This window comes from Dipodomys ordii, unplaced genomic scaffold (genome assembly GCF_000151885.1).
Source record: "Dipodomys ordii isolate 6190 unplaced genomic scaffold, Dord_2.0 Scaffold26, whole genome shotgun sequence".
NCBI classification, from domain to species: Eukaryota; Metazoa; Chordata; class Mammalia; order Rodentia; family Heteromyidae; genus Dipodomys; species Dipodomys ordii.
The window spans coordinates 14,245,375-14,269,257 of record NW_012267242.1 but is presented as its reverse complement, the minus strand read 5'-3'; the positions used below and the strand labels follow the sequence as shown (position 1 = coordinate 14,269,257).

At 43.2% G+C, this 23,883-nt stretch overlaps 2 protein-coding genes across 3 annotated transcripts in view; both read left to right on the top strand.

Moving 5' to 3' along the window:
- LOC105984756 (tropomyosin alpha-3 chain-like) overlaps positions 1-12,463 on the top strand; it is a 34,610-nt gene extending 22,147 nt beyond the window's left edge. The window contains exons 4-7 of the mRNA XM_013015028.1: positions 706-768; positions 883-952; positions 1,816-1,894; positions 11,181-12,463. Of these exons, the coding sequence (XP_012870482.1) occupies positions 706-768; positions 883-952; positions 1,816-1,894; positions 11,181-11,202 (234 nt within the window). The 3' untranslated portion in view covers positions 11,203-12,463. The remainder of the gene's footprint in view (positions 1-705; positions 769-882; positions 953-1,815; positions 1,895-11,180) is intronic.
- Positions 12,464-17,668: 5,205 nt separating this feature from the next.
- Nup210l (nucleoporin 210kDa-like) overlaps positions 17,669-23,883 on the top strand; it is an 89,212-nt gene continuing 82,997 nt past the window's right edge. For both annotated transcript variants that reach the window (XM_013015307.1, XM_013015306.1), the window contains exons 1-2: positions 17,669-17,901; positions 22,129-22,265. In XM_013015307.1, coding sequence (XP_012870761.1) covers positions 17,702-17,901; positions 22,129-22,265 — 337 coding nt within the window. In that variant the 5' untranslated portion in view covers positions 17,669-17,701. The remainder of the gene's footprint in view (positions 17,902-22,128; positions 22,266-23,883) is intronic.

Here is a 23,883-nt window from a genome sequence, read left to right as displayed (position 1 = left end):
CATAAGCAAAAAGAAAAAAGCTGGAAGTGGCGCTGTGGCTCAAGTGGTAGAGCGCTAGCCTTGAGCTGAAGAGCTGAGGGACAGCGCCCAGGCCCATGACTGGACTCCCCCCCCAAAAAAAAATAAATTCCAAAGCTGAGGGACTGGTGGGTGCTGTTGGCTTACTAAACCTGTAATCCTAGCTACTCAGGAGGCTGAGATCTGAGGATCATGGTTCAAAGCCAGCCCAGGCAGGAAAAGTAGTGAGACTCGTACCTCCAATAAACCACTCAGAAAAAAACAGAAGTGGCTCAGGAGCAGTAGCCTTGAACTGAAGAGCTGAGGGACAGCACCCAGGCCCAAAGTTCAAGCCTACAACCAACAAAACAGAAAAACCCCTTAATTTCATTAAAAAAAATGAAGGCGTTGGGCTGGAGGAATGATTCGCTCAAACCAGGAGAGTACCTGCTTAAGCAAGTGTGAGGCTCTGAGTTTAATCCCTAGTGCCTCCTGCCCAAATAAAAGATCCTCTACTCTGAGAATATCGTGATTCTAGGGAACTAGATGAGTTTTGGGGGACTTAATCTAGAATTGAGCCGTGCTTTTACTTAGCACATTGAATTTAGCACATTGAAACCAGGAAGGATATTCTATGTAACAATAAAGGGGGGTTATTGTCTGTGGAGTAATTACTTCTCTGAAATTTTTATTATTTTTCTCTTGTAGTACTCTCAAAAGGAAGACAAATATGAGGAAGAGATAAAGATTCTTACTGATAAACTCAAGGAGGTGAGCTAAAGGGGGACTATAGAGAAGGACTGTAAACATTGAGAAATATACAAAATAGAGATCCTTCTTCTGTCTTGTCATCTCTCAATGTTACTGGTTTTGTATTTCCTCCAGGCAGAGACCCGTGCTGAGTTTGCTGAGAGATCAGTAGCCAAACTGGAAAAGACAATTGATGATTTGGAAGGTATGGAGCCTCAGAGAGGGATTAAAATAGACACCAAGAGAGGCAGAACCTTGCCCATTAACCATGAGCTGTTTATTCTGTATATCTGAGGGGAATTGTTAGTGTTTTGATACATTATATAGCACATTCCCTAAAACTTGTTACCTTCCCTCTAAAAAGACTGATGACTGCATTTACTTCCAGTTTAGTAGTCTTAACTCTTGAATCTTGAGTCAAAATATGGAACCCATGATTTCAGAAAGTAACAGGAAGCTTGTCATCCCATGGCCTCTTTTGGCACTCGAGTTGTGGGGTACCTCTCCAAAAGATGAAGCCTTGGAATAACCATGTCTCCGGACTGACCAGTACCAGGGGCTTTCTACATAGTTCCTTGTCCTTACAATTTGCATCTGCATCCTTGTTTTGAGAATTCTGAAATGTACTACTTTGGTATGCTTTTAATGGCATAATGCTCTTTTGAAAGAGGCAACCTATGGTGCAAAGGGGTCACAAATAGTGGCCACACTTAGTTGGCAGAGAAATGTCACTATGGATGTGTACTTTTCCCCCTTTCCTATTTTTGTTAGGTTAAGTGTTACTGGTTGGAATTGGGTTAGCCAGATGGGAAGGGTACCCTTGAGTATAGGACTATGTTCCCATTTTCAGTTCTTGCTACGATTGATTTAGAGATGTAAGAAATGTAGTTGGTCCTAGGGAGCAGAAGTTGTGAAAATAGCCAGACTGGCTACCAGAATAGATGTTTTCTGGTATTAGACCCACAATTCACACTTTTCCTAATTTCTAATGATTCCCTCTCTTCATCTGCTTCTGATATCTTTCACTCTGTCCCCTCATTCTTCCTTGTGGTTCCTGTGCCTGTCCAGATGAGCTCTATGCCCAGAAACTGAAGTACAAGGCCATTAGCGAGGAGCTGGACCACGCCCTCAATGACATGACTTCTATGTAACTATCTTAAGCAGAGTGGGGCTGGGGTCTTGGCTTGTGGGTGGGTAGGGTACAGGCTATGTATAGTGTGTGCTTTGGTTTTGTCCTCTGGAAACTAGAATCTCCACCCTTACTTTGAAACATTGGTGCTGATTACCTGTTTGGCAAAGGCTGAAGAGGAATTTAATCTTTGATTGGTGCTAAAAGCCTGATGTACATGTAATTTTTATTCTTTATATTCTTGTCATTCCCTCCCTCACCCTCTTTCTTTTTTAAAGACGAAGTCTGGGTTTGCTGGCTGACCTTTTACTACCCTTCTACGTCAGCCTCCCAAAAGATGGAATTACAGGCATACGTACCACCACCATTCCTGGCTCTTAGTCTTTTCTATATATTGATTTTTTCACTGTTTCTCAAAGGTAGTCTTCTCAAAAGGAACATGTTAAAGGTAGAATCCATATAACTGAAGGAAATAAGGCCCAGAAAATAAAATTCAGACCTCCTGGTATATTTGATCTGTGATCTAATTTAACAATTAAGGGGAAACACAGAAATGAGAAACATCTAATTCATCTAAGAATTAAGCTGAGACACAGAAGCTAGCCAGCTAGTAAACAGCACCAAGAAGAGTTGTTGTAGACTTTTTCTGTTTGCTGTGGATCCCTGATCCTTGATTCTAGTCTGCTTCCTCTTCCCACTAACCCTGAAAGAAGCCAAATGTCACAACCTGAAGTATCTGGCTCTCTTACCTTTCCTACTGCCACTTTTTTTTTTTTCCTTTCTCTCAAATTGCTATTTAGATTGATGCTCGTCCTTCTCACCTAGAGTATCCTTACTTTTTTATACAGATAACTATCACCGTTTCTGCTCTGTTCTGGATCTACCCCCTTTCCTTGGGGAACCCAACGCCCCACTCTCGCTCTGGATTCCATGTGGGTCGGCCTGGCTGATCCCCAAGGCATTAGGATGGTGGGGGGGTGTACACATAGTACTTATGTATTCTCTTTAACCTCCATCCCAAATTAAAATGTTGAGCTGCTAAAGCCTCATGCCACCCTGCATTTGTGTCATTGACAAAGCTGCTGCTGTCCATGAGAAGGAGCCTGGAGCGTGTGATGCAGGGAGCAGCTCTTGTTGCTCCTCCTCCTCTGACTTACATGTAATCAAAGCCACTTTTGTGTGTGTGTGTGGTTTTTTTCTCTTGACATTTAAACCCAGCTGATTGGAATCTGTCGGTGGTGGCCTAGTAGACTCCTCATGATAGGAATTGTCGTGTTCATTTGCTGAATGCAACCATCTAAGTCTTTTACTGCCTTTTACTGTCTTAAATCATCTTCCTGGAATATTTTCATTCTCTCTTCAGTACAGCAAGGTCATTGAAATGACTCTTCAATACATAATCTCTACCTTTTTAACAGTGGTTCAAATAATGCATCCTCAGAACACCTAGCAGACCCATCCATGTATATTACAGCTGAAGTTGTTCTATTATCTTAAGTTACAGAAAAATGCATAGTGAATTGAGTGAATTTCCTTTACACTTTTACATAGTTGAAGCTTACTGCCATTTACCTACAAGCATATTCTAATAGCATATAAATGGTAAATTATTATTGGAAAAATGGCCAATCATGCGTATTTCACGTTCACATGAGGGTGGATTTATTACACAAATTTCTAGTAAAATTGTTATTGGTTTATATTATATGACTAAATAAAAATATTTCAGATAGTCCTATTCAGATTTACACAGCAGAGTGGTCTGGATAGTGTAGTTGCCAGTTGCACTCTTCTAATCATTCAAGTTTTGTTTGTGTAATGCTTCAGTTTCTTGAGTATATATTGAAATTTGCTTTTATTTCATTTGTTTATTTTTTTGGGTCCAGTCGTGGGCCTGGGCGCTGTCCCTCAGCTCTTCAGCTCAAGATTAGCACTATGCCACTTGAGCCACAGTGCCACTTCTGGCTTTTTCTGCTTATGTGGTGCTGAGGAATCAAACCCAGGGCTTCATGCATACAAGGCAAGCACTCTACCACTGAGCCACCTTCCCAGCCCCTGGTTTTCTGGTTTTTAATTGGAGATAAGAGCCTCATGGACTTTCCTGCCCAGGCTGGCTTTGAATGTGAGCCTCAGATCTCAGCCTTCTGAGTAGATAGGATTACAGGTGTGAGCCACTAGTGCCTGGCTTCAGAAATTTGTAATAAAGTATGTTAGAGTTTGGGGGGGGGGGTTAGGAGATTGATTCTAATGTGGTAATATGAAAGACTCAATTGGGAGCAAAAGTATGTTTAATTTCATAAACTTGTTAAAACTTGGCTTTAACTCAGGATCATCTTACCTTCAGCTTTTTATAAATCCTGAGTGCTGAGATTACACGTGTGAACCACCAAGACTTTGTGTGTGTGTGCGCACATGTGTGCTTGCATGGACATGTGCACATGTGGGAGACTGCTGAACAATATATCTCCAGCCTTTTTTTCTTTTCTATTTTTTGGTTGGGTGTGGGGCTTGAACTCTGGGCGTGGTCGCTGTCCCTGAGTTCTTGAGCCACAGCACCACTTCTGGTTTTCTGGTGGTTAATTGGAGGAGATGAGTCTTATGAAGGGGTTGGGAAGGTGGCTCAGTGGTAGAGTGCTTGCTTTGTATGCATGAGGCTCTGGGTTTGATTTCCTCAGCACCATATAAGCAGAAAAAGCTGGAAGTGGTGCTGTGGCTGAAATGGTAGAGTGCTGCCTTGAGCTGAAGAGCTGAGTGATAGCACCCAGGCCCAGAGTTTAGGCCCCAAGACCGACAAAATAAAAATAAAAAAGAGTCTCACAGAGTTTCTTGCCTGGGCTGGCATCAAACTATAATCCTCTCAGATCTCAGTCTCCTGAGTAGCTAGGATTACAGGCGTGAGCCACCAGCACCCAGCCAGCCTTATTTTTCACTGCTTATTTTTAGTATAGGGTCTTCCTTCTTAACTGAGCCCACACCTAACTTAAATTTGTCTAATATAGGTTTCCTGTTGTCTCTAGGATCACAGACATGTGCCATAGCATCTAGATTCCATCCCATGGAGATGGAGCCTTGTAGAAATTTCTGCCTGGGCTGGCTTGGTATTGCCATCCACTTAACCTGTCTGTCTTGTAGCTTGGGATGACAGGCTTAGCACTCAGCTTTGTTGAGAAGGGTAAGGGGGTCTCACTAACTTTTCTGCTCTGGATGACTTAAACTGAGTTCTGTTGACAGCCTCCCAAATAGTTAAGATTGGACTTTTTTGTGTATGTATGTGCCTATCCCAGGACTTGAACATAGGCTGGGTGTTGAGCTTTTTTGCTCAAGAATCATAGCTCTACTCACAGCTTTTTTGAAGAGTCTCACAGACTTTCCTGCCTCATCTTGCTTCAAACCAATCTCAGCCTCCTGTGTAGTTAGGATTACAGTCTAGAGTCACTGGCACCCAGCTAACATTGGAGTTTTGATTAACCAAATTCGGCTAAGGGACAGTTGATAGTGTTTTAATTAGAGAGAAACAAAATAATAAAGGCAGTGGTAAGGATACACAACTGTAGAAGTACAGTATAGAAAAGAATAGTCTGGGTATGTGGCTTAGAGATAGAATGATTGCTTAGCATGCATGAAGCCCTGGGTTCGTTTCCTCAGTACCACATAAACAGAAAAAGCCAGAAGTAGCTCTGTGGCTCAAGTTGTAGAGTGCTAGCCTTGAGCAAAAAGAAGCTCAGGGACAGTGCCCAGGCCCTGAACTCAAGCCTCAAAACTGGCCAAAAGTGAGGGGGGGTATATTCTAAAATCAGGCTGCAATCTTATCCACTGAGGAGGCTGAGGATCTGGGGATTGTGATTTGAAGCCAGCCCAGCCAGCAACGTCTGTGCAACTCTTATCACCAATTAACCATGAGAAAACCAGAAGTGGTACTGTGGCTCTAAGTGGTAGAACACACACACACGCACAAAAGGTAGCATGCCAGCCTTGAACAAAAAAGCTAAGGGACTGTGCATAGGCTCTGCCTGAATTCCAGCACCAAAAAAAAATTTTTTTTTTTTTATTTTTTCCAAGCACAGCTTGGTCATACCTATAATCCTAACTGTTGAAGGGGCTTAGACCTGGAAGATTATAGTTCGCAGTCAGCCTAGCCATGGTGGCCCTTGTGGCTCATGCATGTAATTCTAGCTACTCAGGAGGCTGAGATCTGAGGTTGTAATTCAAAGCCAGCCTGGGCAGGAAAGTCTGTGAGACTCTGGATCTCCAATTTACTATAAGAAAACAGGAAGTAAAGCTGTGGCTTAAAGTGGTAGAGTACTAGCCATGAGTACCCAAGCCCTGAGTTTAAGCTCTATGCCTGACAAAAAAAAAATAAGTCAGCCTAGGCAGGAAAGTCTATGTGACTCCATCTCCAATTAATGAGCAAAAAGCCAGACTGGGAATATGGCTCAAGTGACAGCACCAGCTGTGAGCAAGAAACCCAAGCAAGAGTTCAAGTCCCAGAATGAGTACCAGAAGAGAAAAGGAATCTGATAGCTAAGTTAAAAAGCATATAATGGAGCCAGGCTTGGTGGTGCATACCTGTAATAGCAGTGCTTAGATGATTAAGGTAGGAAAATCACAAGTTTGAGGCCAGCCTGTACTGCATAGCAAGACCTTGTCTTGAAAAAGAAACATTGCATTTGAATGAGAGTATATTAGTAAGGTACTCTTAATTTCAAATTTGTTTTATTTAAAGTTCACAAATACTTATTCCTTGAATACATACCATTACTCTCTACAACATACATACCACTATATATGATTGTTGTGAATATGGTACACTTTGGAAAATACTGGATAGGATTAGGATATTGCAGTTTTCCATGAGAGGATAATTGGATCTGGACTAGAATAGTGGTAGTAGGAAGATGTCACTGAAGGTGAGCATGTTGAATGACCTGACTGCTCTGTGTGAGCAAAGTCAAGTGACTAGTTTTGAGACCAAGAAAGTTAAAGACATAAGGAGGAATCATATACTAGGAGAGGAATACTTGTCTGAAAAACTGACTGGCATCCAGGTAAAAACAAGATCCTGAGGCTTAGATGGGAGAGTTGATGTAAAAGGAAACTGGGAATACAGAACTCAGACTATTTAATAAAATTTCAAGGGCCAGACTTGGCTCATACTTGTAATCCTAACAGCTGTAGAGGCAGAGCTCTTAAGGATTGTAGTTCAAGGTCAGATCAGGCAAATAGTTAGACTTTTCTGTTAGCAAGCTGAGCAAGGTAGTAGTATATACTGGTGGTCTCAGCTATGCTGGAGGCATGAATAAAAAGATTGCCTCATGAGGCTGGCCTTAGACAAAAAAAAATACAAGACCCTCCTGGGTGTGCTGATGGCTCAGGCCTATATTTGTAGCTACTCAAGAGGCTGAGATTTGAGGATCAAGTCTTGAAGCCAACCACCAACCATGTCAGGAAAGTCTATTAGACTCTTATCTCCAATTAACCACCAAAAAAGCCAGATGTGAAACTGGAGGTCAAGTGGAAGAGCCCCCAGCCTTGTATACCCATGCCCTAAGTTCAAGCCCAGTTTTAAAAAAACAAAATAAAACCCACAAATTGATGAGTGAAAACTTAGACTTCCCCCCCTTGTTAACCATTACTGGGATGAGGAACAAATGTGGCTGGGCCCATTTTTATCTGACAGTTGACTTGTATAGTTGGACAGCTTGAACAAATCCCAGTTTTTTCCTTTTACTCTACCTTCCAGATAATCTTTGGCTTTGTGAGATTATATTGTAATTTATTGGGTATGGCTGAAATGAATATCTGACCTAGTAGGTACTCTTAGTTTTGCCTTATTTCCTATTCTTGTATTATCAGGAACCTAAGCTTTAATAAGCTAGCTAGTATCTGATCCTGAACTTTTAATCCTTAGAGATAGCAGAGTTAGAAGCTAAATTCAAGGTGAGACAACAGTTGCATTTGTCTCTCTGACCTTGAGTAAAATTCAGGGAATTGTGTTCTGGGATTTATGTAGTCAGGCAATAAAAGGATCCCACTCTTCCCTAAGTGAAACAAAACTATCATTGACTGGAATGTTTTGAGGGACAAGATCCTGAAAGTAACCCTAAACAGTCAAACAAACTCACTTGTATATAGATGAGATCTATATATAATACAACAGTATACACTGAGAAGTGAAGTTCATGAGATTGCCTGCTATTGTCAGTAATGTTCCAGAAAGCTGGTGTAGTTGTGTATGTCTATAATTCCAGCACTTGGGAGGCTAAGGCAGGATGATGGCAAGTAATACCCCAGCTTGGATACATAGTGAGACTGTAAAAAGAAGAAAAAGAATGCCTCATGAATAAGATGGGCCCAATCCCAGGTCTCTTAGCTTATATAATAGTATTATTTTTCAATGATTAACTTTTATCCTTCTCCCCTACCCCCAGTTGTGGGGCTTGAACTGTGGGCCTGGGTGCTATCCCTCAGTTCTTCAGCTCAAGGCGAGTGCTCTACCACTTGAGCCAAAGCGCCACTTCCGGTTTTCTAGTGGTTAATTGGAGATAAGTCTCACAGACTTTTCTGGGCTGGCTTTGAACTGTGATCCTCATATCTCTTGAGTAACTAGGATTACAGTGTAAGCCACCTGTGCACAGCTGAAGTTTTATTCTTTTTTTCTTTTTGGTCAGTTATAGTGCTTGAACTCTGGGCCTGAGCTCTTAAGCTCAAGGCCAGTGCTATTACCACTTGAGCCACAGCACCACTTCCAGCTTTTTTAGCTTTTTCTGTTTATGTGGTGCTGAGGAATCAAACCTAGGACCTCATGCATGTGAGGCAAGCACTCTGCCACTGAGCCACCTTCCCAGCCCCTGAACTTTTAATTCTTTAGGGTAGGATAATTTTCAGACATACGGAAAGATCCTGCATGTTCCTGTATGCTGACGAGTATCTATAGCGCCTTCTGGTCTTTGTGACAAAACATACCATATACTTTTTTTTTTTTTTGGATCCGTTCGTGGGGCCTGAACTCTGGGCCTGGGCACTGTCCCTCAGCTCATCAGCTCAAGGCTAGTGCTCTACCACTTGAGCCACAGCTCCACTTCCGGCTTTTTTCTTTTTTTGCTTATGTGGTGCTGAGGAATTGAACCCAGGGTCTCAGGCATGCAAGGCAAGCGCTCTACCACTGAGCCACCTTCCCAGCCCACCATACACTTTTAACAACAAAACAAAATTCCGTTGCATTAATGGGAAGTACAATTTAAAAGGGTGGTCCCCTAGGATGGGGGCCACAGCTCAGTGTTTAGGCTCTTTCCTAGGTTTGATCCCCAGCATCTCAGGAGGGGCTATATCTTGTAATTTCTACTCTGACCTTACAGCTCTTTGGTTATTCCCACACAGGCTGTTAAATACACACATGCTCTGTATTTTTATAGTATACGTGAAGTGGCAAGTACTATTGGGACCATCCTGGCCCCTAGCTTCCTGGTGGAATTAGAGCAAACCTCAGCCCAAAAGACAAGGACTTGAAAACTGCCCATAGAAGGAGTTGATTTCAGGACAGAGACGTGTCTTTTTTTTTTCCTTTTTGAGATTCTAATACCATTTTTAAACAGGTTATAAAATAGGAATAAATTTATTTGAAACTCACTCTCAACTTCAGAGGCTGACATTAGGAGTTGACCAGGAATAAGTTTGGCTTTCCTGTCTCCAAACTTCTGTTATCACTGTGTTATTGGGATGGATCTGAAGCCAGCTGTGGTGGCACATAATCTAATCCTAACCTATTTATGACACAGGCTAGTAGAACATGAGTTCAGACCTATCCTAGGTGTCTAACAAGACTATGTTGAAAAAAAAAATAGGAGCTGGACCCTGGTGGTCATGCATATAATCCTAGCTATTAAGGAGGCTAAGATCTGAGGATTTCAGTTCAAAGCCAGTCAGAACAGACAAAACCACCAGACTCTAATTAACCAGCAAAATGGTGGAACTGGTGGCATTGCTCGAGTGCCAGCTCTGTTCAAGAGTGTAAGGCTGGCTAGGAGCTGAAGCCCCAATGCACATGCATGCACACACACAAACACAAAATAGAACTGGATTATCCATAACTCACTTCCCCAATTAAGGTGTGCTCCAGTTAGAAAACCCAGAAAAAGCCAGTGGGTTTGAATATATTTGTATCAGGACCGCTTTAGTTATAAGAAAAAGCTGAACAGTAGCTTAAATATGGAATTTATCTTCAGACAGGTCTAGCCATGAATAACTTAACACCTTTCCTCTTTTACCTTTTCCCCTGGTCTCCTTGAACTCATGGCCTGGACACTCTCTCTGAGCTTTTTTTGCTCATAGCTAGTGCTCTGCCACTTGAATTAGAGCTCCATTTTCAGTGGTTAATTAAATAAGAGTCTCATGGACTTTCCTACCCAGACTACTTTGAACTGTAATCCTCAGCCTTCTGTGTAGCTATGATTAGAGGCACAAATCACCAGTGCGTTGCCAAGCATTTTCTCTTAAGGTTGAAATGCTGAAGCTCTGTACATCACATCCATGTTCAAGCAAGAGGGAAAGCTAAGATTTTTCCTAGAATTCTTCAGTAGCCTATCACCCTACTCAGCCAGAATTACATCATTTGATCACCCTTCACTGCAGAAGAGTCTGAAGAGATTAAAAAACAAAACAAACAAAACCCTGGTAGTCTTAATTGGCTTATAGCAATAATTGACCTCCCCTAGATTGGGCATGCTGTTGATCTAACAGTTTGGGGTTCTTTTAGAAAGGAGAAATTGAATGTAAATTGGATAGGCCTCTTATGTGGGTCTGTCACATAATACTTAAAAGAAGTATTTGAAAGTGTTGGACTGAGAGATGGTAATGTTTCCCAATCTACTCTGTATAATACTATTGAATACTTGTACAGATAAAATGTCCAGCTGTTCAGTTTTTTTCACTCTTGATTATTACGGAATCATTTCTTCTAAGCTGACTATCCCCTCTTTCCCTTGTTTGACTTACCTCAGTTTCTCAACTTAGGAAATAAATACTGTGGAGGTGTTTGAGGTTTTTTTTCTCCCCTCCCTCAGTGTGCACCTACCAATTTGTCAGTCTGAAATTCTTATTTCATTCCTATGTTGGTCTTTCTACCAACTGACTGACTCTTACTGACCTCAGTTCTCCTTGCATCCATCCTGCCTTACAGATGCATGTTATGTATGCCAGCTAGTTAAGACTCACATGACTTCTGGTACTCTACTAACCTTCCCTTTTTCTCTTTCTCCTCCTCTCTTTCCTCTCCTCTTGTTTTCCCTCCTCTCCTTTGCTGCTGCAGAGCGTCTCTACAGCCAACTTGAGCGAAACCGCCTGCTTTCTAATGAGCTGAAGCTAACGCTGCATGATCTGTGTGACTGATGGGCAGGGCTCACTGATGCCCAGTAAACCGAGCTTTCTGCTCACACCACTGACCTGGACCCCAGAAAAAGCTGATTGACTTTTTAAAAGTTATTAATTTGTCCTAACCAGGTGGTTTTTAAATTAGCAGTTAGAACACTGCCAATTTCCTAAACTTACCATAAAGTTGAAACAGTTAGCTAACTGTATTTCAACCCCTTTAGAAGCGATTATGAGTAATGAAAGGAAATGCCTGAGAGTTTTTAGTGAAAACTTTGGAAGGATTTTCTGTTTTCCACCCATAACTGCTGCCCTTTCCCTTGTGCACTGACTATAGGATGTGTTCCATTGCATGGATGTTTTCTAACAATAAAGAGATTGACTTGACCAGATGTTGTAGCTGCTTCATATGGAGGCCCCAGGGATTGGGCCCTTCTGACTGGGTGGACAAGGGAAGGGAAAGATGGGTGTGGGGTCTAAAAATGGGTCTGTATTGCCATCATCAGCTCTGAGTTGAAGATCTGAATATTTTCCTCCCCTCTAAAACAGTCCATGGTTTGCTCGCTAAGCAGGTAGATGTTCCTTGATGTTCTGCTACTGATTTTCTTCTTGATAATTTCCTTCTTGCCTCCTTTCCTGGTTTATGTTTAACTGCAAGTAACTTTTGGCTAGTGGCCCTGCAAAAGTCTCAGTTAAGGTTTTGTCTACAAGTATATGTTTGTATAGTATTCTTGACTTTGTTTTCTTTAGAGAATCTTGGGCTTAGCCCTGAAGACTCTTGTTTATCCCCATTATTCCTTCTACCTTCTCTTTTGGAGAAAGTGTACAGTGCATGATGAGCCTCTGTGCTCTTTTTAGCTGTGTAGTTGGTTTGTAATAGAAGAAATATGCCCATTCCAGTTTGCAATGGTCATGCTCTAGTGAGCCATTTTACATAGGTTTTGTCCTGTGGGCAAAGTCTAGAAGAGTAAATGGCTAATGCTTCAGGCTTGCTCTCTTAGAGATGAAATGGCTAATAAGGTCCTCAGCTCCCTCTCACCAGAAGTACAGCAAGCAACTCCCACAGCTTCAATAACCAAAGGCCCTGCAGAACCCAGTGATGCAATAGCTTCTGTGGTTGGAAAGGCAGCTAGCTACTTTATGAGTCTGCAGCATCGCTGCAACCGAAGCAAGTCTAAAAGAATCAACAAAGCCTGAAATTTACTTTTTTGTAATTTCTCTCCTTTACCCCTATTAGATAAACTGAAATGCACCAAAGAGGAGCACCTCTGTACACAAAGGATGCTGGACCAGACTCTGCTTGACCTGAATGAGATGTAGAGCTCCCCAGTCCCACCTGCCACTGCACCTCCCTCTGACCCTGACTCCGCCTGAGGCCAGCCTATCGGGAGCTGACCTTGAAACTGAGGGCTGATCTTTAACTGGAAAGGCTGCTTTCTCCTTTTGCAACCCTTTCTACCCTTTATCCTTCATGTCTTTTTTCACCTAACTGTCTCAGCCTCTTCCCAGAGATTCTAGCTGGGCTAGAGGCTGTGCACTTTTGGGAACAACATTTAAGGGAATGTGAGCACAATGCGAAATGTCTTTAAAAGCATGTTGTGATGTACACATGTTGTAATTAATTTTTTGTGTTGTCCTAGCAGCCATTTGTAAAACATTCCAAATAATTCCACAACTCTGAAGCAGCAGTCGAATCCTTTCTCCCTTTGGAAGGTTAACTTTTCAGCCTAATGCGTACTGCCCTCCAGAGGAGGGAAACAGATACGGGCCTGCCTTGTTGAGAGCCAAATAGAGCCCAGGGAAAGACTCCACCATGGAAAACCTCATTGCTCTGTACAAAGTACCAGCCAAACCAGATAGGTGATTCTAGGAGTTAGCCACAAAATGAAAACAAGTATCATGCTGTTCAGGTTTTCAGCTTTAAGGTATCTTTGGACAAGCTTATTCTTACTTACCTTTTTCATCAGAAGTGACCAAATTAAGATGCTGAGACCTCTGAGAACCTCCGTCACCTCTTTTTTCCCTTATTGCAATGCTGGGGATCAATTTAGGCAAGTGCTCTGCCATTGAGCCACATCTCCAGCCCTGAGACCAAATTTTTGTCTCATCTCTTTGTCCTTCCTAACTCTTCAAAATGGGTTATGTGTCCCTCAAGTGTTGAGATGACCACTTAACTGCTGTCTTGCCTCCTTCAACTAAATTAAGAAAATTATGTTTTGCCACTAATTTAGCCATATGAAACTCATCTCATCACCCTGTTCTGGGTCTGAAGCTGCTCTTTAAAAGTGCCATCTCATTGTGCTTTGTATCAGTGCTGGACAAATCTTGAATAGCTTATGTATAAGACTTTAAAATTTTTATATTATTTTGAAACTTTGCTTCAGGGTTGGGGAGCCCTGGCCACCGTCTGGCTATGAGAGTGTTCTATAGTCTGAGGGCTGGCAGCATGCTGATCTTTTGGAGTATCTTTTCCCATCCAGTTCCCACTTTTAGATGAGGTCTCTGTGAGGTCTGTTAGGTGTACATCCTTCAGCTTATTGGCTTATAATGTACTCTCCTTTCTTTGTGGTCTCTTTGGGGCCAGTTAGGAGAAAGAGAAAACAATAATGCAACTGTTTTGATACTGAATATTGACAAGTGTCTTTTTGAAATAAAGTACCAGTCCCTCCAACCCTCAGTTGTACTTGACTTTTATTTATTTTATTTATTTTTTTTTGGGGGGGGTCTGGTTGTGGGGACTGAACTCTCGGTCTGGGCGCTGTCCCTCAGCTCTTCGGCTCAAGGCTAGCACTCTACCACTTGAGCCACAGCGCCACTTCCAGCTTTTCTTTTTTCTTATGGTGGTGCTGAGGAATCGAAGCCAGGGCCTCATGCATACAAGGCAAGTGCTCTACCACTGAGCCACCTTCCTAGCCCCTTGACTTATTTATTAATCCAAATGTGCTTTTTCCACAGGAGCTATGGTATTTGGGTTGAAAAGTCAGAACTTTGTGAGTGGTGGTATCAGGATTTAGTGTAGAAAGCACACACCTTGAAAGTGGAAATAAGTTCAAAGCTCAGCTCCTATGTCTGGAAATAAATCACTTAGTGTCATTGTCTATAAAGTGGAGTTAACATGTACTCTCAAGGTAAAGGTGAAGATTAGAAATATATATATATATTTTTTTGGGGGGGGTCCGGTCGTGGGGCCTGAACTCGGCCTGGGCGCTGTCCTTCAGCTCAAGGCTAGCACTCTACCACTTGAGCCTCAGCGCCACTTCTGGCTTCTTTCTTTTTTGCTTATGTGGTGCCGAGGAATCGAACCCAGGGCCTCTGGCATGCAAGACAAGCGCTCTACCACTGAGCCAACTTCCCAGCCCCTAGAAATATTTTTATGTGCCAGGCTTTCTTTAGGTTACTAAGTTTAATGCTGATGTCAAGCCAAATTGTGTGTGTGTGTGTGTGTACACATTTTTTGTTGTTGGTCATGGGGCATGAACTCAGGGCCTGGGCATTGTCCCAAAGCTCTTTTGCTCAAGACTAGCACTCTACCAATTTGAGCTATAACTACTTCCTGTTTTTCTGGTGGCTATTTGCTTATAAAAGAGTTTCAAGGACTTTCCTGCCTGGGCTGGTTTTGACCTGCGATCCTCAGATCTCAGCCTCCTGAGTGTCTAGGATTACAGGCATAGCCAGTGGCGCCTAGCTCAGTGCCTGGCTTTGTGTACACATTTGTTTCCCCTGGTTCAGGGGCATGAACTCTTAATTCAGCTGGTATTCTACCACTTGAGTCAAACTAACAGCCTGGTTTTTTGTTGGTTATTACAGGGACGGAGTCTAGCAGACCTTTCTGCAAGTGCTGTCCTCAAACTGCAGTCTTACAGATGTCAGGCTCCTCGGTAGTTAGGATTACAGGTGTGAGTCACCTTTTTTTTGTTTTTGTTTTTTTTGTGTGTGGGTTACGGGGCTTGAACTCGGCCTGGGCGCTGTCCCTCAGCTCTTCAGCTCAAGGAGAGCAGTCTACCGCTTGAGCCACAGCACCACTTCCGGTTTTCTAGTGGTTTTTCTTGCCTGGGCTGGCTTTGAATTGTGATCCTCAGATCTCAGCCTGCTGAATAGCTAGGATTATAGGCATGGGCCACCAGTGCCCGGCACCAACTTTTTTTTTACAACCATATTTGTGTGTGTGCATATAAAATATTTATGAAGGGCAGAAACCTACCCACAATGCCTCCTGTATGATAAATAAGCACCATGTTCATAAAGTCTGGAATAACTCCCTTCAGGGCAGGGAGCAGGAATGAAACATGGATCCCCCGAACTACCCTGGAAATGTAGGGTATGAGTTTATGATGATTTCCTCAAGACTTTACTCCTGCTCAGAGGAGTAAACCCCAAAAGGCTCAGAGGCAACCACAAGACTGGTGTGGGATGAGTTTTATGCTCGAGCCTTCTGGGGGAAAATGAGCAATTTCCTGCATCTCCCCAAGTCACCCCAGGATGTAGCAGGGGTCATTGCTCTAGGCCCAGGCATGGCTGAGACAGCAGCATGCCAGGTTAATCAAATTTTGTGGCCCAGGCGTGATAACTCATGTTTCCTCCAGGAAGGTCTTGGGTGGGCAGCAGATATCGTGCAGGGCCTTGTCCTCAGTCATGAATGAGGGGGTTGGCCATGTCACTGCTCTGCAGCTGTGATAGCCTCTTCCAGTTTTGTGAATAGCTTCTGGAAATGCTGGATTTATACACTCACTGGTTCCAGGTTCTACTGAGGAGTAGGGGCTCTGGAAGGCAGCCTCCCTCCTCAGCCACTGCAGCTGGTGGGGTCGTAGCAACTGGACAGAGAGGAGTGCTCCCTCTCTTGAGTCCCAGGTGGCTCCACATAACTTGATGCTCCTCTGGCTCAGGCTCGGAAGTGCCTTTTCTTCCCTCTCCCTCCTTGCAGTCACCTGTCTCCATCATCCACTTGGTTCCACTTTGGCGGGACTGCTGAATCCTCTGGAACATGACACCCAAGATGTTAACTGAGCAAGCTGCAGCTTGGAGGCCTTGATGCTCTAGCTCTGGAGTTTCCAGGATGGGCCTGCCCCCAGGTTGAGGCTATTCTTAGGGGCAGCCTCCTCTGGAACTGTGCACAGGGAGTCCAGAGCACCTGTTGTCACCTCAGATGGCTGGGGGCTGCCAACATCACCTCCTGCTCCTCCTTCAGGAGGGATCGCCAGTGGGAGGTCTTCATGTTCTTCTATTGAGATACCATCTGCCTAACCCAATCTCCTTTGCCTGGCAAACCCTACAGATTCAATGCAGGACCAGGCGCTCCGTAAAATGGTTCCATGTGGACCATAGAATTTATTTTATTATTTTCTGTGTTTATGGTGTGTGCCCATACTGGGGTATGAACTCTGGGCTTTGAGCTCTTGCACTGCAGATCAGTAGGAGGCAAGAGTTGTACAGGTTTGTCTGCCCTATCTGGCTTCTGTAATGTCAGGTCTCAGGCTCCTTAGGAGCTAGGATCATATTCATAAGCCACTGGTGTCCAGCTATGAATTCATTCTTACAAACCACATTCTTTGTAGGAGGTGATGATCACATACTCATTAATGTTTGATTGAAACAGCCCTTCAGTTACTATTCTATTGGATATTTGAAGAAAACAGTTACTTAAGTACTCCCAGAGTATTAGTTTAGAGGCAGGCTGTAGTAAGGGGATGATGACTTTCAAAGCTGCCTCTTAGTGTATGGCATTTCCTGTAGTCTGGCCTTCAAGAGGGGCATGAATCTTATTTCCTGGCAAAGATTACAGGCCTCTCTTTACAAAGTGCAGCTGTTTATATACTAGACACTGGAACGTTTTTCCGTTTATAGACTTAGGCCAATGCTGACTGGAAATGATTGTGAATAACAAAAGATACCTAAAAAAAAAGTATGAGTCAGACAAGAGAATGAGAAATCAAGCTGGGAGAAATGAGCTGGTCTTTGTAGACTGCCTGTTTCTTAACATTACAAAGGGCTATCATCCAGTATTTAAGAATGGAATCATTAAATGGGTAGCTTGGTTAAAGCCTAAAGTTTCTGTAATGTAAGCCAGGCGTCGGTGGCTCACGCCTGTAATCCTAGCTACTCAGGAGACTGAGATCTGAGGATCATGGTTCAAAGCCAGCCCAGCAGGAAACTCCGTGAGACTCTTATCTCCAATAACCCACTCAGAAAACTGCAAGTGGCGCTGTGGTTCAAGCCGTAGAGCGCTCGCCTTGAGCTGAAGAGCTGAGGGGCAGCGCCCAAGCTCTGAGTTCAAGCTCCACAACCGACCCCCCAAAAAATGTAATATAGGCTTGCGGACCCACTTGGGGGCGGGAGGGGGAATCCCACAATTCCAAGCAAGGGAGAAGTCCCACCTCCTGCCTGCGTCGTGGCTGCTGATTGGTCCAATTTCGGTGCTTGGGGTAGATGTTGGTTGCGCGGGAAGTTGGGACCTGATCAGTCGCCATGAGTGGGCCTGGGATGTCGGAGCTCCAAGCTTTCGGGCTCTTTTTCTGCTTGTCTCTACATCGCCTCCTTTTGCTGTTGCTGTTTTTTATTGGGACCCTAGCCAACAAACTTAACGTGCCGCAGGTGTTGCTACCCTTCGGCCGGGAGCCAGGCCGTGTGCCTTTCCTCCTTGAAGCGCAGCGAGGCTGCTACACTTGGTGAGGGGGGTGGAGGTCACAGGGCTATGCGTTTCCACACCATCCAGTAAGGGTAGGGGGGTGACCTGTGTAAGCCCCCGGCGGGAAGGACCTGTGATTACTTGGAGAACAGTGGAGGTGAAGGTTTCTGAACAGGGCGTGTTCTACTCTGGTGGGGAGGGTCGGGCCTTCTCCCTGAGGGTGCCTAGTGGTCAGAGTGAGCAGCTTTCTAGCTATCAGGGCACAAGGAAGCCCTGCCTCAGAAAGCTGTAGGTACTGATGGCTCTTAACTATGAGGGACTCAATATGTAAGGAACTTTAAGATCAGAAAGACCTGGGGTATGAAGATTCCTATTCAGTGTGCGATAGGTATCAAATCAACAGCTATCGAGTTCCTAACTGTAAATACTTTGCATGATTTACTTCAATATTCAGTACTTTGGCGGGGGAGAGGGTTCCTGTGTCCAACCACTTTGAGCCATACTCCCATTCACTCTTTACAGTCTTATGTACTGTTAGTCCCAATTTAGGAGGAAATAGGCTCAGAGACCATGAAGTGTACTGTGAGGTTTACCTTGTGTGAAGATGAGATCTGCCTGTGTCATATAAAAGTTTCTCCTCCCGGGCACTGGTGACTTAGGCCTGTAATCCTAGCTATTCAGGAGGCTGAGATCTGAGCATCACGGTTCAAAGCCAGCCTGGACAGGAGACTCATCTCCAACCAGAGGTGGCGCTATAGATCAAGTGGTAGAGCGCTAGCCTTGAGCTGAAGAGCTGAGGGACAGCGCCCAGGCCCAGAGTTCAAGCCCCACGACCAACAACAAAAAAGGTCTTTCTCCTCTTACAGCAAAGGATTTACAGAGTTTGAAGATAAGGGATACTTGATGTAAAGGCAGGATCTTTTATGCCTGTAATCAGGAGGCTGAGATCTGAGGATCGTGGTTGGAAGCCAGCCCCCTAAGGAATGTCTGTGAGATTCTTACCTCCAATTAACCACAGAAAAAGCCAGCAAAAAAATAAGAGTTCCTTTTTTTTTCTCCTTCCTTCCTTTTTTTTTTTTTTTTTTTGGGTCCAGTCATGGGGCCTGAACTCTGGGCCTGGGCACTGTCCCTCAGCTCTTCAGCTCAAGGCTAGCGCTCTACCACTTGAGCCACGGCGCCACTTCCGGCTTTTTTCTTTTTGCTTATGTGGTGCTGAGGAATCGAACCCAGGGCCTCTGGCATGCAAGGCAAGCACTCTACCACTGAGCCACCTTCCCAGCCCCCACTGAGCCACCTTTCTAGCCCATCCTTTCTTTCTTTTCTTTCTTTCATCCTAGAGCTTGAGCTCAGGGTCTGGGTGCTGTCTCTGAGCTCCTTTTGCTCAAAGCTAGTACTTTACCACTTGAGCCACAGTGCCACTTACGGCTTTTTCTGAGAGTTTATTGGAAATAGGAGTCTCAGGAACTTTCCTGCCATGGCTGGCTTTGAACTGCAAACCTCAGATCTCAGCTCCTGAGTAGCTTAGATAATAGGTATGACACCACCAGTGCCCAGCTTGTTTCTCTGATTTTTTTTTTGGTCGGTCATGGGGCTTGAAATCTAGGCCTGGGCGCTGTCCCTCAGCTCTTCAGCTCAAGGCTAGCTAGCGCTCTACCACTTGAGCCACAGCGCCACTTCCAGCTTTTTTTCTTTTTGCTTATGTGGTGCTGAGGAATCGAACCCAGGGCCTCATGCATGCAAGGCAAGAGCTCCCTGAGCCACCTTCCCAGCCCTGTTGCTTTGATTTTTGAGGCAGGGTTTTATTGTGTCTCAACCTGTGCCTCAGGTTGGTGTTAAACTCATTATCTTCCTGCTTCACTTTCCTGAGAACCTAATCGAAGTGAACTAGAATATACCAGAGCTTCGTTTCATTATAAGTGAAATAGATTTCTTACTGTCTCAAGAGAAAGATGACTAGGTATGGAGATACATGGCTATAATCCCAGCTACTCAGCATAGATAGAAGGATCATGGTTTGAGACTGACCTCTGACAACATACAGAAATAAACAAATTACAAGACACTTATCCAGAAAGTAAAAGCAATCAATCAATAAAGGGCTGGGAGCCATGGCTCAAGTGGTAGAGCCTGGAACCCTGGGTTCAAACATCAGTTTTGGAGGGGAGGGAAAAAATACCAAAAAGAGGTGGTTTTTTTTGCTTTTTTTTTGACGGTCTTGGGGCTTAAACTCAGGGCCTGAGTACTGTTCCTGAGCTGCTTTATGCTCTAAAACTTGAGCCACAGTGCCACTTCCAGAGATAAGAGTCTCACAGAGACGTTTCTGCCCCAGCTGGCTTCAAACTGTGATCCTCAGATCTCAGGCTCCTGAGTAGCTAGGATTACAGGTGCAAGCCACTGGCGCCTGGCTTATTGTTCTTTTTAATGTGAAAAAACAAAAGTTCTTTGTTTTTTCAGTCAGAGTCCACCTCACTTAATGAGTAAGTATAAGGAAATTTGGCTTATAAAATGATCCAGTGTTAGCTACAGGTTCTTTGGAACATGAGTCCACCTGTAGTCACCAGCTTTCTAATAAAGATTCCCAATTCAATCTCTTTTTAAAAAAAAGAAAAAAAGATCTGGTGCGGTGTATTTCCTGGATGATACAAAATAATCTTTCTAGTATTGAAAGGTATTCCTTAGCTACATAGCGGCTGAAATCTAAGGATAGATGTTCAAAGCCAGCTCTAGCAGAAAACTCCACTGAACTCCAGTTAATCGACAAAATGTCAGAAATAGATGTATGGTTCAACTGGTAGAGTGCCAGCTTTAAGGCAAAAAAGCCAAAACAAGAGCCTGAGGCCCTGAGTTTGTGCCCCAGTATTGTCCCCATGTCCTTCGCCCAGCCCCTCCCCCCCCCAAAAAAAAAGAAAAACAATGAAAAGCTATTCCTTCCGTTCATACAAAATAATGGGTTTTTGTATTTTGGTTTGGACTCAGTAATAATTTAGGCAACTTCAACATCTTAAATAGCTCAGTTTATAGGATTAAGGAAATCATTTCTCAAGGTATGAGATACATAGTCCTATCTTGTTGGAAATACAACGTCTATACTATATTCATTTTTGACAGTTGCGCTGGACAGCCCAGGCTGACCTTAAAATCTAGGTTCTATTGCCTTGGTCTCCCAAATGCCGAGATTATAGATGTAAACCACTACAATCAACCTTCAATGCTATTTTTACATAGCATTAATGTTAGAGAGAGAGAGGAAGAAAAAGAGAGGGAGGGAGAGAGAGAGAGAGAACTCAGACATTGTGCTTCCTAAGCAGGCTCTCTACCAGGCACCCCTCCACTTGAGCCACACTGCTTGCCTGCTTTAATCTTACTTTATACACTGAAGGAGGAATTAATTCAGGACTTTGCACTACAGATGATTAGAGAAATGTTTAGCTACATTTCTCCCATTTTATTTTATTGTGTTTCTTTAAGTTGTTTGGGGTTTTTGGTTTTGGTTTTTGTTGGTTTTTTGGTTGTTGTTAGTTTTTTGTTTTTTGTTTTTTTTTTTTTTGTCCTGGGAATCGAACCCAGTATGTTGCATTTTCTAGGCAAGCACTTTACTACTGAGCTACATTCCAGTCCTCTCTCCTATTTCAATTCTGATACATAAGCAATGTTCCTTGTTTAAAGAGTGCCATTTAAGAATAACTGGTAGCTGGGTGCTGGTGCCTCACGCCGGTAATCCTAGTTATTCAGGAGGCTGAGATCTGAGGATTGCCGATTAAAGCCAGCCTGGGCAAAGTCCAATTAACCACCAAAAAACAGGAAGTGGCGCTGTGGCTCAAGTAGTAGAGCGCTCACCCGGAGCTGAAGAGCTGAGGGACAGCACTCAAGCCCAGAGTTCAAGCCCTGTGACCAACAATGACAACAACAACAAAATAAAAATACCCGGTAGCTGGGCACCACTGGCTCAGGCCTGTAATCTAGCTACTCAGGAGGCTGAGATCTGAGGTTCTTAGTTCAAAGCCAGTCAGGGCAGAAAAGTCTGTGAGACTCTTCTCTCCACTAAAATTACCAAAAGAGGTGGAAGTGGAGGTGTACATCAAGTGGTTGAGCATTAGCCTTGATCAAAAGAAACTCAGGAACATAGATAGCCCATGCCCTGAGTTCAAGCCCCAGGACCAGAAGCATAAACATCTTTTCCACTAAAGTTAATTTTTTTTCCTGATTGCAGTGGTATGAGCATTTGACCTCCGGACCTTATACTTCTTTAAGTATTTTTTTCTGGCAGGCATTCTACCCATCATGATGCAGTTACTGTTGAGCCTCTATATGAAAATGGCACCTTATGTTCCCAAAGAGCTGTTCTCATTGCTGAATCTACCCAACCAATACGACTCAGCAGCATTATTCTTGCTCGAGAAGTAGGTACGTTAAGAACAGACTATCACTTTTGGATGGCATAATCTGTATGTTGTGTAGAAGATTAACACAAATAATGTTGGCATCAAATGAAAACATTTTTATTTCTGCAATATATATTTTAACTGTGGCTTCATATTCTTGACTTTCATAACTATGTTATATATAGATGCATATAAATATTGATACACATGTATATATACATGTATCAAATATGTATTTGCTTATATAACTGTCTCTCTAGATAGGCAAAGATCCAGAACCTAGAATAATACCTTATGCCATGGAAACCCTAGTTTGAATCAAGGAAAAAAAAAAAAAAAGACTACTTTAAAAAAGAAAAAACAGCCAGGCGCCCGTGGCTCACACCTGTAATCCTAGCTACTCAGGAGGCCGAGATCTGAGGATGACGATTCAAAGCCAGCCCAGGCAGGAAAGTCCATGAAACTCTTATCTCCAATAAGCCACCAGAAAACCAGAAGTGGTGTTGTAGCTCAAGTGATAGAGTGCTCGCCTTGAGCTGAAGAGCACAGGGACAGCGCCCAAGCCCAGAGTTCAAGCCCCATGACCGACCAAAAAAAAGAAAAAGAAAAAACAAGAAAAAATGGTATTTGTATTCATATCAGATTTGTATCCAGATCAGCATATGAATCTTTGTTATCTCTGTATTTCTAGTACTGTGTTGTCATATTCATAGGCCTATATGACTGAAAGTTTTGATACATGCCTGGTGATAAAGACGTTCTTAATACAATTGACATAGGTTTTCTAACATTTTACTTTACTAAATATATTTTTAAAAATCTACTTATATCTTCATTTCATAAACTATGAAAAAGGATTTTTTTACCACTTAAAAACTAAGTAAGCAGTATATTCATGTAGTTGCAATGTATTTAACTAGTTAGTAAAATGATTAAATGCAATTTAATGGTAACATTTCCTATTTCAAAACTCATTTTGTCATATATGAGTAAACAATATTATAACAGATCAATGTTTGGGACCCAGTGGGGTAGTGTCTTTTATTATGAACAGAAATTCCCCCCCCTTCCCCGTCCCCGGTCCTGGGCCTTGAACTATAGATCTGAGCACTGTCTCTAAGCACCTTTTACTCAAGGCAAGCACTCTACCACTTGAGCTACAGCTCCACTTCTGAACCTCAGATTTCAGCCTCCTGAGTAGCTAGGATTACAGATGTGAACCACCAGTGCCTGGCTAGAACAGAAGTTCTTGTATCTTATAATTTTGTTTTTCTTTTTTAAAAAATTATTTTATTTTCAAGGTGATATACAGAGGGGTTATGGTTACGTATGTGAGGTAATGAGTACATTTCTTGTCCCTCTTTTACTTTTCTCCCACTTTCTCTCTCCACACCTCCCCTTAACCTGCGCCTGTTTTTTTCTTCTACAGGGAAAAACAGTCATCATAGTCTTTTTTTTTTTTTTTTTTGGCTGGTTGTGACGCTCGAACTTTGGGCCTGGTCACTGCCACTGCACTCTTCAGCAGAGCAATATACCACTTGAGCCACAGCATCACTTCCAGTTTTCTGGTGGTTTATTGGAGATAAGAGTCTCATGGGGCTGGGAAGGTGGCTCAGTGGTAGAGCGCTTGCCTTGCATGC